Source organism: Magnolia sinica, unplaced genomic scaffold, assembly GCF_029962835.1.
Source record: "Magnolia sinica isolate HGM2019 unplaced genomic scaffold, MsV1 ctg129, whole genome shotgun sequence".
Lineage (NCBI taxonomy): Eukaryota > Viridiplantae > Streptophyta > Magnoliopsida > Magnoliales > Magnoliaceae > Magnolia > Magnolia sinica.
This window is the reverse complement of record NW_026682764.1, coordinates 95,616-109,247: the sequence shown is the minus strand read 5'-3', so window position 1 is coordinate 109,247 and position 13,632 is coordinate 95,616. Positions and strand designations below refer to the sequence as shown.

The 13,632-nt window shown below is 38.4% G+C and overlaps 1 protein-coding gene across 1 annotated transcript; it reads left to right on the top strand.

The window, feature by feature from the left end:
- The first annotated feature begins 6,308 nt into the window (after positions 1-6,308).
- Positions 6,309-7,102, top strand: LOC131236040 (phosphatidylinositol/phosphatidylcholine transfer protein SFH12-like). Its single transcript, XM_058233131.1, has 5 exons — positions 6,309-6,384; positions 6,469-6,518; positions 6,607-6,706; positions 6,854-6,952; positions 7,097-7,102. The coding sequence occupies exons 1-5, from the start codon at positions 6,328-6,330 to the stop codon at positions 7,100-7,102; spliced, it is 312 nt and encodes a 103-aa protein (XP_058089114.1). The 5' UTR covers positions 6,309-6,327.
- Positions 7,103-13,632: the final 6,530 nt, after the last annotated feature.

The following is a 13,632-nucleotide window of genomic DNA, read 5'->3' as shown; positions in this document are numbered from 1 at the left end:
TCCAGGATTGGCACGTTTGGGCAGTGAAAGCTAAGTGGACAGGGAGTTTAACGAATTATTTGCCCTCTCGCAGCTGACCAGAGGAGAGCTCCTCCTTGATTAAGTAGGCCTAGGCATGATCAGGGCTAATTAAAGCTATTATACATAGCTAGTTCTTTCCCTATACACAGTCCCTCAGGGTTTTTTAGGGTTTAGGGTTGTTTGGAAGCAAAATAAAAATAAAAATTGATGCATGTGTTTCCATTTTTATTTTTATTTTTTAATTTAGGGTTTAGGGTTGTTTGGAAAGCAAAATAAAAAATAAAAATTGATGCATGTGTTTCCTAATATTATTCTCATTTCTATTTCAAAAGGCAAAAAAATAAAATTGATGCATGTGTTTCCATTTTTATTTTTATTTTTTAATTTAGGGTTTAGGGTTGTTTGGAAAGCAAAATAAAAAATAAAAATTGATGCATGTGTTTCCTAATATTATTCTCATTTCTATTTCAAAATGTGTTCTTATTTAGATTTTATAATTTATTTTTTTTGAATAACTTGATGATTCTGAACAATTACTAAATAAAAGTTTCAATTGGATGGATACAAATATTTTAGTTTTTATTTTTAATTATTATGTATATGCGGTGGTGAATTTTTGTGAATGGAGTAGTGGTTGATATGAGTGTATTGATTTATATTAATGAGAACATAAAATTCATATTGTATTATGCTTTTATTAAAATAATGTGACTCACTGATTTAAGTATACTAATTGTACAAATCATGAACCATTACTCAAGTCCGAGAGTGCACAATTAGCATCTAAATTGCGGAGCTTGACACTAAATTTTCTTAACCATCCAGAATATATAAAATTATGCCCTAGCTAGAATGATTGATGGAAAAGACCGATAGTCAGACGTGCTAGACAAATCACTTAGATGTTACACTAGTACGCCACACCAGCACATGTGGTGGTGTGTGAATGGGATGTCTGATAAAGACGTGAGCTTTGCACACACATGTAGTATTCACACAATATGGTAGTACTACCGGAAATAATGAGGATATAAACATGTGACCTTGTACTCGTAATACTCAAACAAAATAGCAGTACTACTGGAAAAAATGAGGATATTACCATAAAAAGATCAGGCTCGTTGATCATGTATCACCTAGGCCCACATGAGCAGGTAGATCGGTTCCATGTATGTTCAGTACTTATTGAAAATTAAAAAAGAAAAAAACATAACTAAAGTGAGAAGGAATTGCGGAGAATTCTCTTTATCATATTTCATTCGAAACACTATTTGTACAATTTGAATACTATCCTAAGAAATCTGTATAGCTTTCCATATAATTGTCGATACATATCTTTATATAAGGATGGATGATAAAAGGCACGTATAAATTTGTTCAGAAATAAAAAGAAGATTTGATATGTGACCCAAGTAAAATAATAGAAAGAAATGGATGTTAAAAGGCATGTATAAATTTATTCAGATATAAAAAGAAAATTTGAAATGTGACCCAAGTAAAACAACAGAAAGAAATGGACATCGCTTGATCATCCGACCATGTGGACAAGATAGGATGGCAAATGGTGGTGAGCCTAATTGCATGTTGAAAACAAACTCAATGGGTAGTAGAGATATAACCATACCTTAAAATACAAATAGAGATTAAAGGATGATTCTCTTCGGCAGGAGAACTCTCAGCGCTTTCAACTATTGGAATGACAATTTCATGAAACTCGCTCAAAATCTGAGAAGAACAAGGAGTGATAAATAATCCATAGAAAGTATGATTTTAAAGACAAAAATGCTGTACTTTTCTTCTTCATATGGCTTCCTTCTAAATTGTTAAGCAAGAAGAGTGCTGAGTGCACTCATTAAAGAGGCAGACATGTGAAAGATGTGTTGGGATTTGTGTTGCAGAAGCACACAGATCTAGATCTAGAATGGCAATTCAAGAGCACCAAGCAATCATAAGAGAACACATCGATTTTACGTGGAAAACCCTTACAGGAAAAAACCATGGCACAAAGCGACAAAAATTCACTATGAAAGCACAAATTACAAATAGAGATGACTTATCCGATTCGGACAACCTCGAATCTCTTCCTTGCTACACCCTTTGCAAACCTTAGAACCCTTTAGAAACCTTTTGGAAAACCATTAGAAGCCATAACATTATAATAGAAAGGCCCTAGGGACTCATATTTATTATATAGGAAACACCCCTTTCGCAACGACTTGGAATAATCCGAAAACCACCTCAAATTTACGCAGTCCGCGCGCAGGCTGCGTAACCTTCGACTAGTCGAGTCAGGGCTTCGAGTGGTCGAAAGACTCTTTCGACTGGTCAAGCCTATCCCTTGACTAGTTGAGCATCCTGCAAATCCTAAATATATTGTTGCTGGACTTCGAGTCAAACAGGCTTCGACCAGTCAAAGGGGCCTTTGACTAGTCGAGCTAGTCCCTTAATTGGTCGAGCAACTCGGACAGATTTAAGACATCTATTTTAACAACACGATGGGGGCCACTCATCAGGCTATTCCCACTGAGTAAGGCCCATGTATCACACTGAGTAAAGTCCATGTATCAAGTAAGTAGGCGAAAGTGATATTACTAGGTGGACCAAACTTCTGAATAAGATGAACAGTTGAGATGTAGATATTACAGATGATTAGGTTAGCCTGATTTTCTAGACATGTTATGTAGACAGTACAAATTAATTGATGAACATCTTTGATCTTGTATGTCTTCCTCGTTCCATGGTATGAGGTGAGTGCATTTAAAAAAGGCCCCAGCTGACCTGGGATTGTATGCCTCAGTCCCTAAGGTCGGTGAGCCCACAATGATGTTTGTGTTATGTCCATTCTATTAATTTGTTTAGCCAACACATTTTAGGTCATGAGTCCAAACACAAATCTGATAAAAACTAAAGTGGGACTCACCACAAGAAAAAGTGGGGATGAAAATGGCCAACGTCAAGAATTTCTTAAGGGTTACATAAGTTTTGGATCAGGCTGATATTTGCATTTTCCCTGCATCCCAGTTAGGGGTGTACACGAACCGAGCTAGCTCGGTTAGCTTGCTCGATTCGACTCGGTTCGAAGCTAAGTTCGAGCCGAGTCGAGCTGATTTTCTAAGCTCGAAAATGAGTTCAAGCCGAGTTTAAGCAGGCCCCAGCTCGACTCGACTCGGATCGAATCCAGCTCAAATCGAACTTGAATCGAACCAGTTCGGTGACTTGGTTACTTTGCCATTGATGTTGCTCACCAACTGTTTGATAAAATGATTCAATGAAATGCGACTGGTGGCAAGGAAGGTTTGGCTGGTGGCAAGCAAGGTTTGTACCTGAAACAAATACCTTATTGTTGGCTGGTGCCAACAATAAGCTCAGTGTAAAATGGAGAATGAGCTGTATATTGATTGTTGTATAATACCTCTTGTTTTTAACAGCAATTGGACAATCCTGTTCATCCAATGTGTAGGCCAATGTAATGGGCCATCAGTTTTAAGCAAAGGCGGAGACTGGTTGGTGTATATTGGAAACCTTGACCAAAAGTAAAGGAATGTGTGCTTAATTAGAAAACACAGGAACCAATATCATTTCCCTTTTTTAATTCTATTTGAGAATTCTTCCTTTTGTAATTCCTTTATGAGAGTGTTTCTACAAAGCAACAATTTGCTCTGTAAAACTATTCCCTCTGTTTATAAAACAGTGGGTTTTTTAAGTCGTAGTTCAAGTGTTTGTGGAAATCCTTCAATGGCGAACTCGGCTCGATCTTGGCTCAAACTCGGCCCGAGCTACTGACCGAATTGAGATGAGTTGGCCAGTCAGGCTCGAGGACTAAGCCGATCCAAGTTCGAGCTGAGGTCTGCCAGTGTTCAAGCCGAGTTGAGCTGAGGCCAGCTCGACTCGTTTCGACTCAATGTACACCTCTAATCCTAGTGGTAATCAACTTATGAAAGGGTAGGATGGTGGGTAATCAATCACAACTTTTTCCTGAAGGATGGTCCACCTAAGATTTGGATCTGCGCTTCAAAATGGATGGATGGTGTGGTTGTAAGTCGTGCATATCACAGTGGACCCCACAGTCGGGGATCCATCAAAGCCACGCTCCTTTGGCAGTTGGATAGAGGATTTGATGTGATAGATATGGGTATCAAAGTGGGCCTCACAGTGAGGTATCCCATTTACGTTGAACTTTTCCCATGGGAATGAGTATAGCCCAAGGAACGATTTCACGCGTTCCTTATGGTGTGGCCTACTCAAGTCTTCCTTTTAAATTTGACTGAGTTTTAGGATTCATGGTGAAATTGTGATGTTGCAGCCGATGGAGACGGGGCAGATCTAATGCATGTCCGGCCTATGTAGTTCCTATCCAAGTGAAGCTAGCATGGTCATAAATAAAAACCATATAATAAATAGATAATAACGATAAGTGCTTACCTCTGGTTTTTATCAATCTGTGCACGGTTTAGAAGGAGAGGAAAATGCACCGAATATTAGCAGCTGCTACAGCAATTCAGTGACATGCATGTGAATAAGACTTTTTTTTAACTTAGAAGGCATATAGACTATTTTCATTGAATAATAGCAGGTGCATTTGATGGAATCGGCAATTCATTGACAAGCATGTGAATAAAACTTTCTTAACTAAAAAGGTATATAGGCTAGCTATTATCATAGAATAATGGCAGCTGGTATACCACCACTACAAGAAAAGGGGGCTTTAGCCTTGGTTCAAAATTGAGGCTAAAAAGGTTAAAAACTGAGGCTAAAGCCTTTAGCCTCAGTTTTGCCTCAGTTATCCAAACCGAGGTTGAAACCCCCGTGGCTAAATGCTTTAGCCTCGGTTTTAGCAACCGAGGCTAAAATGACTTTTATAGCCTCGGTTCTTCAAGTGAGGCTAAAAAAACCTTTTTTAGCTTCAGTTTTCTCGAAATGAGGCTAAATCAAAATTTAGCCTCACTTGTTTCCAATTGAGACTAAATCCAAATTTTAGCCTTGGTTGCCTTCAATTGAAGCTAAATCTATTTTTAACCCCGGTTCTCAACAACCGAGGCTAAAACCTTTAGCCACGGGAATTTCAGCCTTGGTTCTCAACAACCGAGGCTAAATCCATGCCTCGGTTACAAATTGAGGCTAAAAATGTTTAATTTTTTTCTACTAAACCATTCATTCAATCCACTCATGAAACAATCAATCATGAAAGTCATAATACCAACAAAATAGTTAACAACTCAATCAAACAATCAATCTCACTTGTTTATTATTTAAAGTTTTCAAAACAAACTCAATCAAACTATTACACAACATTAGGTTCCACAAATAATACAAAGTCACAACGCAAGATTTAGGTATGACTTTTGCTTGGCTGATGAACAACTACAGCTTGTTCGGTTGTCTGAAAGCATCTACAAAGAAGAAGAACTCGCCATTAGCAATAATGTTGTGTGCAACTATCCATGTGTCAAATGAACACAACTCGATCCCCGTGCTATCTTCCTTATTACAACCCAAGAAAGTGACTGAACCCAAAAACAAAAACAAAAATAACTCTGCTTTTAACCTGTTGGAACATCAGGTCAATGGAATCTTGGCAATAGTTAAGTGAGATGTGTGCAGGACCTTCTTGAACACATCTCACTCAAGTTTATTCAATACACACACCATGGTTCTTCACAAACTGTTTGATTAGGGACCTAATAGCTGACACTTCAAATGTGTTAAGAAGGCAAATTTTTTTAGTCCATGCATGGCGGAGCATACCAGTTCAGTTGTGCTTATAACCATCCAAATCTCAGAGGACATGTAATTTTATGGATACTTATAGCAGGAGGAAAAAAAAAAGATAGACTCTGACATCAAAGGAGAAGCTGGTTGCAAGCCACAACTGTTGGGCATAGTTTCAATCTTCCTAAGAGATATGTTCTAGTCACAGACTCTAAAACATTCAGAGGAAATGGCTCTAGAAAAGGACAGAGCCATCTACCACTTTTTTTCTACTGATAAAGATAGACTCTGACATACACACGCACACCCAAATTCTCTATGACTTATAAATTCTCAGATAAAACAATACATGCAAAAGTACCATCTAGTTAACTTGTAAGAAAGTAGACCACATCAATTGCAAAATCAAGTGAAAAAATAGCAAAAAATCTCTAGGGATGATTATATAAGCTCTCAAAACAATCTAATTCTTCAAGAAAGTTTAAACTAAAAACATGGATCTTGTAAATTAATTTTAATGCCTGCACAGCTTCCCATAAAGCAATATGAAAACCCAAGGATAACAAACATACTGTTAATGCTGGTACTGCTTTCAAGATGGCTTGGATGAGTGTAAAGAAATTTCTTGATCCAAATACTATGGAAAAGATACAAGTAAGAGACCTTCCTTTGGGGACTCTACTGATTTTATAGCTTTCTGCCGCTTTGGGTGAATATGTTTGCGTGCTAAATTTGCAGGTGTTAGGATCCAAATTCCAGAGTAAATTACTTGAAGTCATTGACTCGAGGTATGTTGATTTTTTCCTTGTGCTTTTATTGTTGAGTTTTCCAAAATGTAGGATGTTTTCTCATTTTTCAGATTGTATCTTCTTTTAGTCAACTTCCAGACTTCTTGGGTGGCTCATGCACCTGTTCTGTTGAAGGAGCATGCCTTAGGTCTAATAAAGGACCTTGGAAAGATCCTGAAATTATGAAGGTAAGTTCTAATAAAGGACCTTGGAAAGATCCTGAAATTATGAAGGTAAGTTGCATTATGCTGTTGAGTGACTGGATGCATACTTCTATCACTTATTAGGCATGATTAACAAAGGAAAAAGTATTGATGCATACTGTTTCCTCATAGCTTGTATACAATGCGGAAGCAACATTTGTAAAGGAAGTCACACTAATATCAGAAGGAGAACGGAGAACCAACTCCTATACTAAGCTAAAACCATTGAAGGCAAGACTCTATCGAGCTATTATAGGTTGTTGGTTTGGTATAAACAAGATGGTGTTGCACTGAAACAAGTTGCAGGACAAAGCATAGGAAGAGAAAATTCAGCAAATGTCTTCCCACATGGATTAAGTTGTGAATTGGCAACAGTTTTGATAGCAGGGAAGTATGAGCAGAGATAATTTCTAGCAGGAGATCAGAGTCGCATGTACTACTAGTAGATAAGAAGCAATTGAAGGTTCCTAAGAATCTGTGTTTTATTGTAGGTTCGTGTATTTCAAATCACCAAAAGAAACAGAAAATCCAATGAAATCTCAAAATGTATTTCAAATACATGATATTACATAAATCAAAGATAAATCTCTAAAATCTAAATAAAAAAACCTAAATTACAACTTAAATCAGCAAGAATCGAAACAAAATCCAACAAAATCTCTAAGAATACAGAGACATTAGTTGGATCAAGATCAAAACAGATCAAGCACCAAAAATCAAGAAAAAATTACAAAAATTAAACCCTAAGTGGAAAATCAAAGCTCAAAACAATGAGATCCGAATGGAAAACAGATCTATCAGCAAGAATCGGATCAAAATCCAACGAAATCTCTCAGAATCGAGAGACATGGATTCATATTAAAATAGATTAAGCACTAAAAATTGAGGACAAAAAATCCATTAGTGGAAAAAAGCTCAGTCTTTTGAGGATCTGATGTGTGTGTGTGTGTGTGTGTGTGTGTGAGAGAGAGAGAGAGAGAGAGAGAGAGAGAGAGAGAGAGAGAGAGACGGTAGATCTGATGAAGACGAGAGAAATATTGGAAAAGACAGAGAGAAGAGCTAGGGTTCGTTTCGGTGAGGAGTTGCAATCGGTGTATATGCCCCTTGTTTATCTAGCCTGCACGGAAATCGGCAATGGAGGAGCAGATTTCGCAGCAGAGAACAAGGTTTTACTCTCAGATCGAACACCAAACCCTAATCGCTGATATTGCAATGCAGAAACGACAGGATTTTCCACTTCTTGAGCAAGATTTCAGTGGAAAAAAAAAAAAAAAAAAACTCCTCAGATCGAACCAAAAAACGCGGAAATTGGATTTTGAATGGCCAAATGGGGAAAACGCACGAAAATGAGAGATTTCTGCCCCGATTTCTGATTTTCGAGAGAAATAATTAGAAAAAAAGAGAGATCGAGTACCTGAAATTGGCGAAGAGATTCAGAAGACGAAAAATTAGGGCTTGAGCTGCGGATTGATTGGAAAATGTAGCGACTGCAATGAAATGCGTCGGCTTCCTTCTTTAAAGACTGTTAAGCCGACACGCGTGTACAACTCATCTAGTGCATAAGCCACCACGTATGACAGCATGGCATATAGATGAAATAAATCCATTCCATTCATCATGTAGATCTCACTGTATATATGCTTTTATAAAGATATAAAGTGGTCCACTCATTTTTTGGGCCACTAAATCAGAAGTAAATGGACGTGTTATAAAACTTCAGTTGATTTTTTTCACAATGGTATTTTTTTTCAATTAATTGTGGCCCACCTGTCTAGTGGACCGATCTGGATCCAGGGATAGTGAATCTATATAATGGTGCCCTTCTAATGAATGGCTTGGATTTTGCAATCGTGTGCCATGCCGGTGTATTTGCTGGCGTGTGTGTTAGTTGAGGTTTACACGTGCATGGGCTTAGCAAAGATAAATATAAATAAAAGCAAGGAGTGGTCGAGAAGCTGGACCGTTGTACTTTTACTTAAAAGAACTAAATGGGTGAAATTATATAATGCTATGGACAAATGTTTGTATGTCCATACTCCATCTTGTGAAAGTGAAGAACATGGGTCAGTGATCTGAACCGATGAAGATAAGGACCCCACTATAAATGGACAATAAATTAAAAAATTCTCTGGATGGAGAGATCCTGACCCTTGTAAGAAACAAAATAGGGCAATATTCCACATTCCATGGATGGAAGATAGAAGACCATTTTTTTTATGAGGGATGGTTAGCCAATGGGCTATCCAGAGTGAGGTCCTTCATGTCAACGGTTTGGATCATGGGGAAGTCGGCCACTCTTGTAAGAAAAAGAGCAAAACTGTGAAATAGTAATAGTTTTTTTTTTTATACGAAGTAGACTTTTGGCCTCGGTTCGTAACTGAGGCTGAAAACGAAGAGCTTTGGCCTCGGTTTGTAACTGAGGCTAAAAGTAGAGTTTTGGACTTGGCGTCAACTAAGGCTAAAAAAATAGACTTTTGGCTCCGGTACCTATGCAATTTAGGCTTTAAAAAAAGGCTAAAAAGTAAGCCTTTCCCCTCGGTTCCTATGCAATTGAGGTTAAAAAGTAGACCTTTCGCCTCGGTTCCTATACAACTGAGGTTAAAATGTAGACCTTTCGCCTCAGTTCCTATGTAAATGAAGCTAAAAAGTAGACCTTTTGCCTCAGTTTCTATGTAACTGAGGCTAAAAAGTAGACTTTTTGCCTTGGTTTCTATGCAACTGATGCTAAAATATAGATTTTTCGCCTCGGTTCCTATGCAATTGAGGCTAAAAATTAGACATTTTGCCTCGGTTCATATGCAACTGAGGCTAAAAAGTAGACTTTTCGCCTCAGTTCCTATGCAACTGAGGCTAAAAAGTAGACCTTTCACCTCACCTTTCGCCTCGGTTCCTATGCAACTGAGGCTAAAAAGTAGACCTTTCGCCTTGGTTCCTATGCAACTGAGGTTAAAAAGTAAACTTTTAGCCTCAGTTACCTAACAACTGAGGCAAAAAAATGAACTTTTAGCCTCAGTTCCTTAGCAACCGAGGCTAAAAAACACATTTAACCTCTATTTTTTCAACTGAGGCTAAAAAATTGAGGCTAAAGGCCTACTCTCTTGTACTGCACACACCACCGATCTTGCATGTGCTAATGTCAGCAAGCTCTGTGGATCCCATCATAAGGTATGTGTTATGAGGCTGTTAAGACCAATCCAAAGATCAACCACACTGCGAAAAGCAGTGTGAGATTGATAGTCTACCATTGAACCCCTCTAGGGGTCACAGAAGTTTTGGATCAATATGATTTTTGTTTTTATCTTCATCCAGGTATATATGACCTTATGAACAAATTAGATGGAAAATAAATATTATGGTAAGCTCCCCCCTCCAACATTCCTTCCTGGCTCTTGTTGTGGACCTCCCCCTCAATATCAGAGGTTTTATTTTCCTTGATAAAGTGTCTTGGAGCCTTCCGAGTGGGCTCTAGATCAGGGCATGGTCCCAGTATACAGTCATTTTATTTCTTTTTATTTTTTTATTTTTGGTTTCCCTCTTACGATAGGCCATTGCCGGTGTGTCTTTTTTTTCACCTGGCTAGGGCCCAAATGAGTTGTAAAGGTTTATTCTTGGAATATAATCTCTCCTTTTGGAAAAAAAAAAAAAAAATATTATTATTATTATGCGGAGCTCTACAAATGTTTTATCGGTGGGAATTATTGTCCCCAATCCTTGTAGTGAGCCCTCAAAATGAATGAACGGTGTGAATATAATAAATACATTATTTTGGGGCAACGTAAATTTGATCTCCTTTGAACCTTTGGTACAACTCGGAGCTCGTGGAGCGCAGCACCACCAGCCAGATAGGTGATGCGTGGTACACCAGCCAATCCGCTTCCATGAGGCAGACCCTGGCTTTCTGGCACACGTGTACAAGATCAGATCCATTAATTAGCTATATGACATGTTACCTGTATGTCTTAGAACAAATTTTGGCAGGTAAAGTCAACAAATTAGGCACAATTATATATATATATATATATATATATAAAATTTACTACAGCCTGAGTTTCTTGTTCACTGGCAACATGGAACTTCCTTGATGAGCACTTTTTTTTTATACACAAACTCATACCACACACACCGTCACCACATGGGCACTCACAACGTTGAAACAGGGTCCGTCCGTCTGCCACTGTGCCATGGAGTCGGACCCTCTTTGTTTGGTACCTAAACAGTTCATGTGGGGCCACTGGTTGATTTATCCAAGCCATAGATCTGATGGCCCAATCATGGATGAACCATGCTCAAAACCTCTCCCAGATTGGAAGATCCTAACCATCGAATCATTTTCCTTTTCTCCATTGAATTTGGACTGCTGATGCATGTCTTCTTAACCATGTATTTATATGCCAACATTGGTAAATTTATAATTGACCAAATGAAGAGTTTTTTTTGGACATGGTTCATTCATGATGAGACCATTAGATACGTGGTTTGGATAAACCAACCACGGCCCCACATGTACACCTTAGGAACCAAACAGGGAAGTTCCTTGAACTCAGTATCTTTTCTACGGTGCATTTCTCTCGTATGACATGAAGGCACGTTTGATTCTTGGGTCTATCTGATTAATGGCTCAGATTTGAATCTCTCACGTGTGCAATCTTAGCAGCCTAAAGATAAACAGGGAAAACAGAGATACACTGCATTTCAAAACAGAGCTACACTGATTCACTGTAGGGAACGGATAACGGAAGCTAGGAATCAGGTGTAAGTTGTATCGTTCATTCAATCTCCTATTCGAAGTTAGGGATCAGGTGTATGTTATAGCGCTCCCAGTGACGCTTAGACACTTGGAACGCCCAAATAAATGATCTAGGCTGTAAATTAGGTCCAACATAGATTTTATAGGCCAACATGCAAATATCTTGATAATCTGAGATGGTAGAGCTGGGCATCGAGGCGATCTAGCTTTGAAATAGGCCTAACCCAAACTCGACCCAACTCGGTACTGAGTCCAGCATGACTGACCTAATCCGAGTCTAGGTCTGGCCTGGACTAATATGGACTGAGTCCAACCTGGCCAAAAGTACCGAGTCTAATCGAGTTGGCACCGAGTCAGATCGAGAGATTGAGGGAGGGAGTGGAGAGGAGAGAAACAGAGTGAGAGAGAGGGAGAGAGGATGGAGGTGATGATGATGGGTGGCTACCGGGCTTGGAAGAGGAGGGAGGGAAGGAGTGTTGAGAGAGAGAGAGAGAGAGAGAGAGAGAGAGAGAGAGAGAGAGAGAGAGAGGGTGGTGATGGTGGTGGGTGGTTGTCGAGTTAAAAGAGGATGATGATGAGGGAGAGAAAGAGAGTTTGGGATGGGGTCAGGGTTGGGTGCAGCGGGTAAGGGTAGAGATACTTAAAATTTAAGATTTTCTTAATATATATATACTCGAATCCAAGTTGATTCGGGTTTCAAATCAAGTCAAGTTTGACCAGATCGAGTTTCGGGTCTCATCAGGTCAAGTTACTGGGTAATTTAGACTTGACTCGGTTTGAGTTCAGATTGGTTGAAGCCTACTCAGTTCAGACCTACTCACCCATTCAGTTTGGGTCGAGTTGGGGTTGCGCGAGTCAAACTAGTCGAGTTAGGTGAGTTGAGTTGTCCCGTGCCTAGCTCTAAAGACAACTGAATGAAGACATCAAAATTCCAAATATTGGGAGGATGATTTCATTAAAAAAATTAAAAAATTAAAAAACAAGTGCTGAATAAGATGGTACAACTGCATGTGAGAAAGAGAGAGATTCTTTCCTTTTTTCTTTTCCTTCCAATGGAAGACAGATGCATTAATATTGAGAATATTTATATAGGCTTTAAAATCTATTTCATTCCATGCAAGCTACTCTTTCAACCTAAAGTTTTCTTTAAGAAACACTGCATTGCTCTCCTAGTTGCATGTGTTCACATGGATTGTCACGCCCCGAAATTCGAGTACAGAGTGTACACCCTCAGACCCGAGTTTCGGCCCATGACACGTACACTGAGTGTACTAATTTCATTCAATTATATAATTATTCATCTACCTAGTAGATCTACATTCCATTCATACTCAACAACATCTCAAAAAAATAAGAAACGATCATTTATTCCAATAATCAATCATAAACATATCCAAAGACTCTCTCATTCACGGTCTTATGAAATGAAATAAACATGTACAACAACTTAAAAGAATTGATTAACAATCTAAGAAAATCAAATATAATTAAAGTAAAAATATCATGATTAGTCTAAGGAAGCAACTTCTTCCTCTGTCAAGTAGGGTCACGTGTCCCTTAAGTCCTTTTCGGCTCGACCACATATTCCCGTTCTTGAGCCACCGGCTCACCCTCATTCACATTTATACGATTTTTTCATTAATAAAAATAATAAGCTGGCTAGGCCTAGTGAGAATTCCCGACATGGTTCTTTACATTAAATTATAATAGGTACCAATAATCATTCACAATATAATTTTAAAAAAGAAATGCAAATGTAATGCATCAATGCATTAAGTGAGAATCCGTCCACTTGCTTGAGTTGAAAACCCATCAACCCACATCTGCCCCTTGGCAGGCTTCTACCATCTGGTAGGCATAAGCAAGGCCCGCATATACTCCTTGAGTAGGCTTCCACTAGTATAGTGGGCTTCTTGTAACGATTCTACCAGGATATACCATCCAGGAAGGTCCCCCAAGAATCCAGCATGTGTTATGCATGCAATTAATAGATGCACCATGTAATCATAAATCATGTATTGCATATACTATTTATCACATTTGAATCAACATAGTTTAACACCTTAATCAAATCATATCATTATTAATATAGAAATCACATAGTCCTTTAGATCAACTAAGAGTACATGTTAATTAAATTAAGATAATAATACAACACATCAAA

Excerpts from the sequence above, each read along its gene's own strand:
- LOC131236040 (XM_058233131.1), top strand. The coding sequence starts at position 6,328 with ATGGCTTGGATGAGTGTAAAGAAATTTCTTGATCCAAATACTATGGAA. Across the intron at positions 6,385-6,468 it reads ATACTATGGAAAAGATACAA|GTGTTAGGATCCAAATTCCA; the intron begins GTAAGAGACCTT and ends CTAAATTTGCAG. Across the intron at positions 6,519-6,606 it reads CTTGAAGTCATTGACTCGAG|TCAACTTCCAGACTTCTTGG; the intron begins GTATGTTGATTT and ends ATCTTCTTTTAG.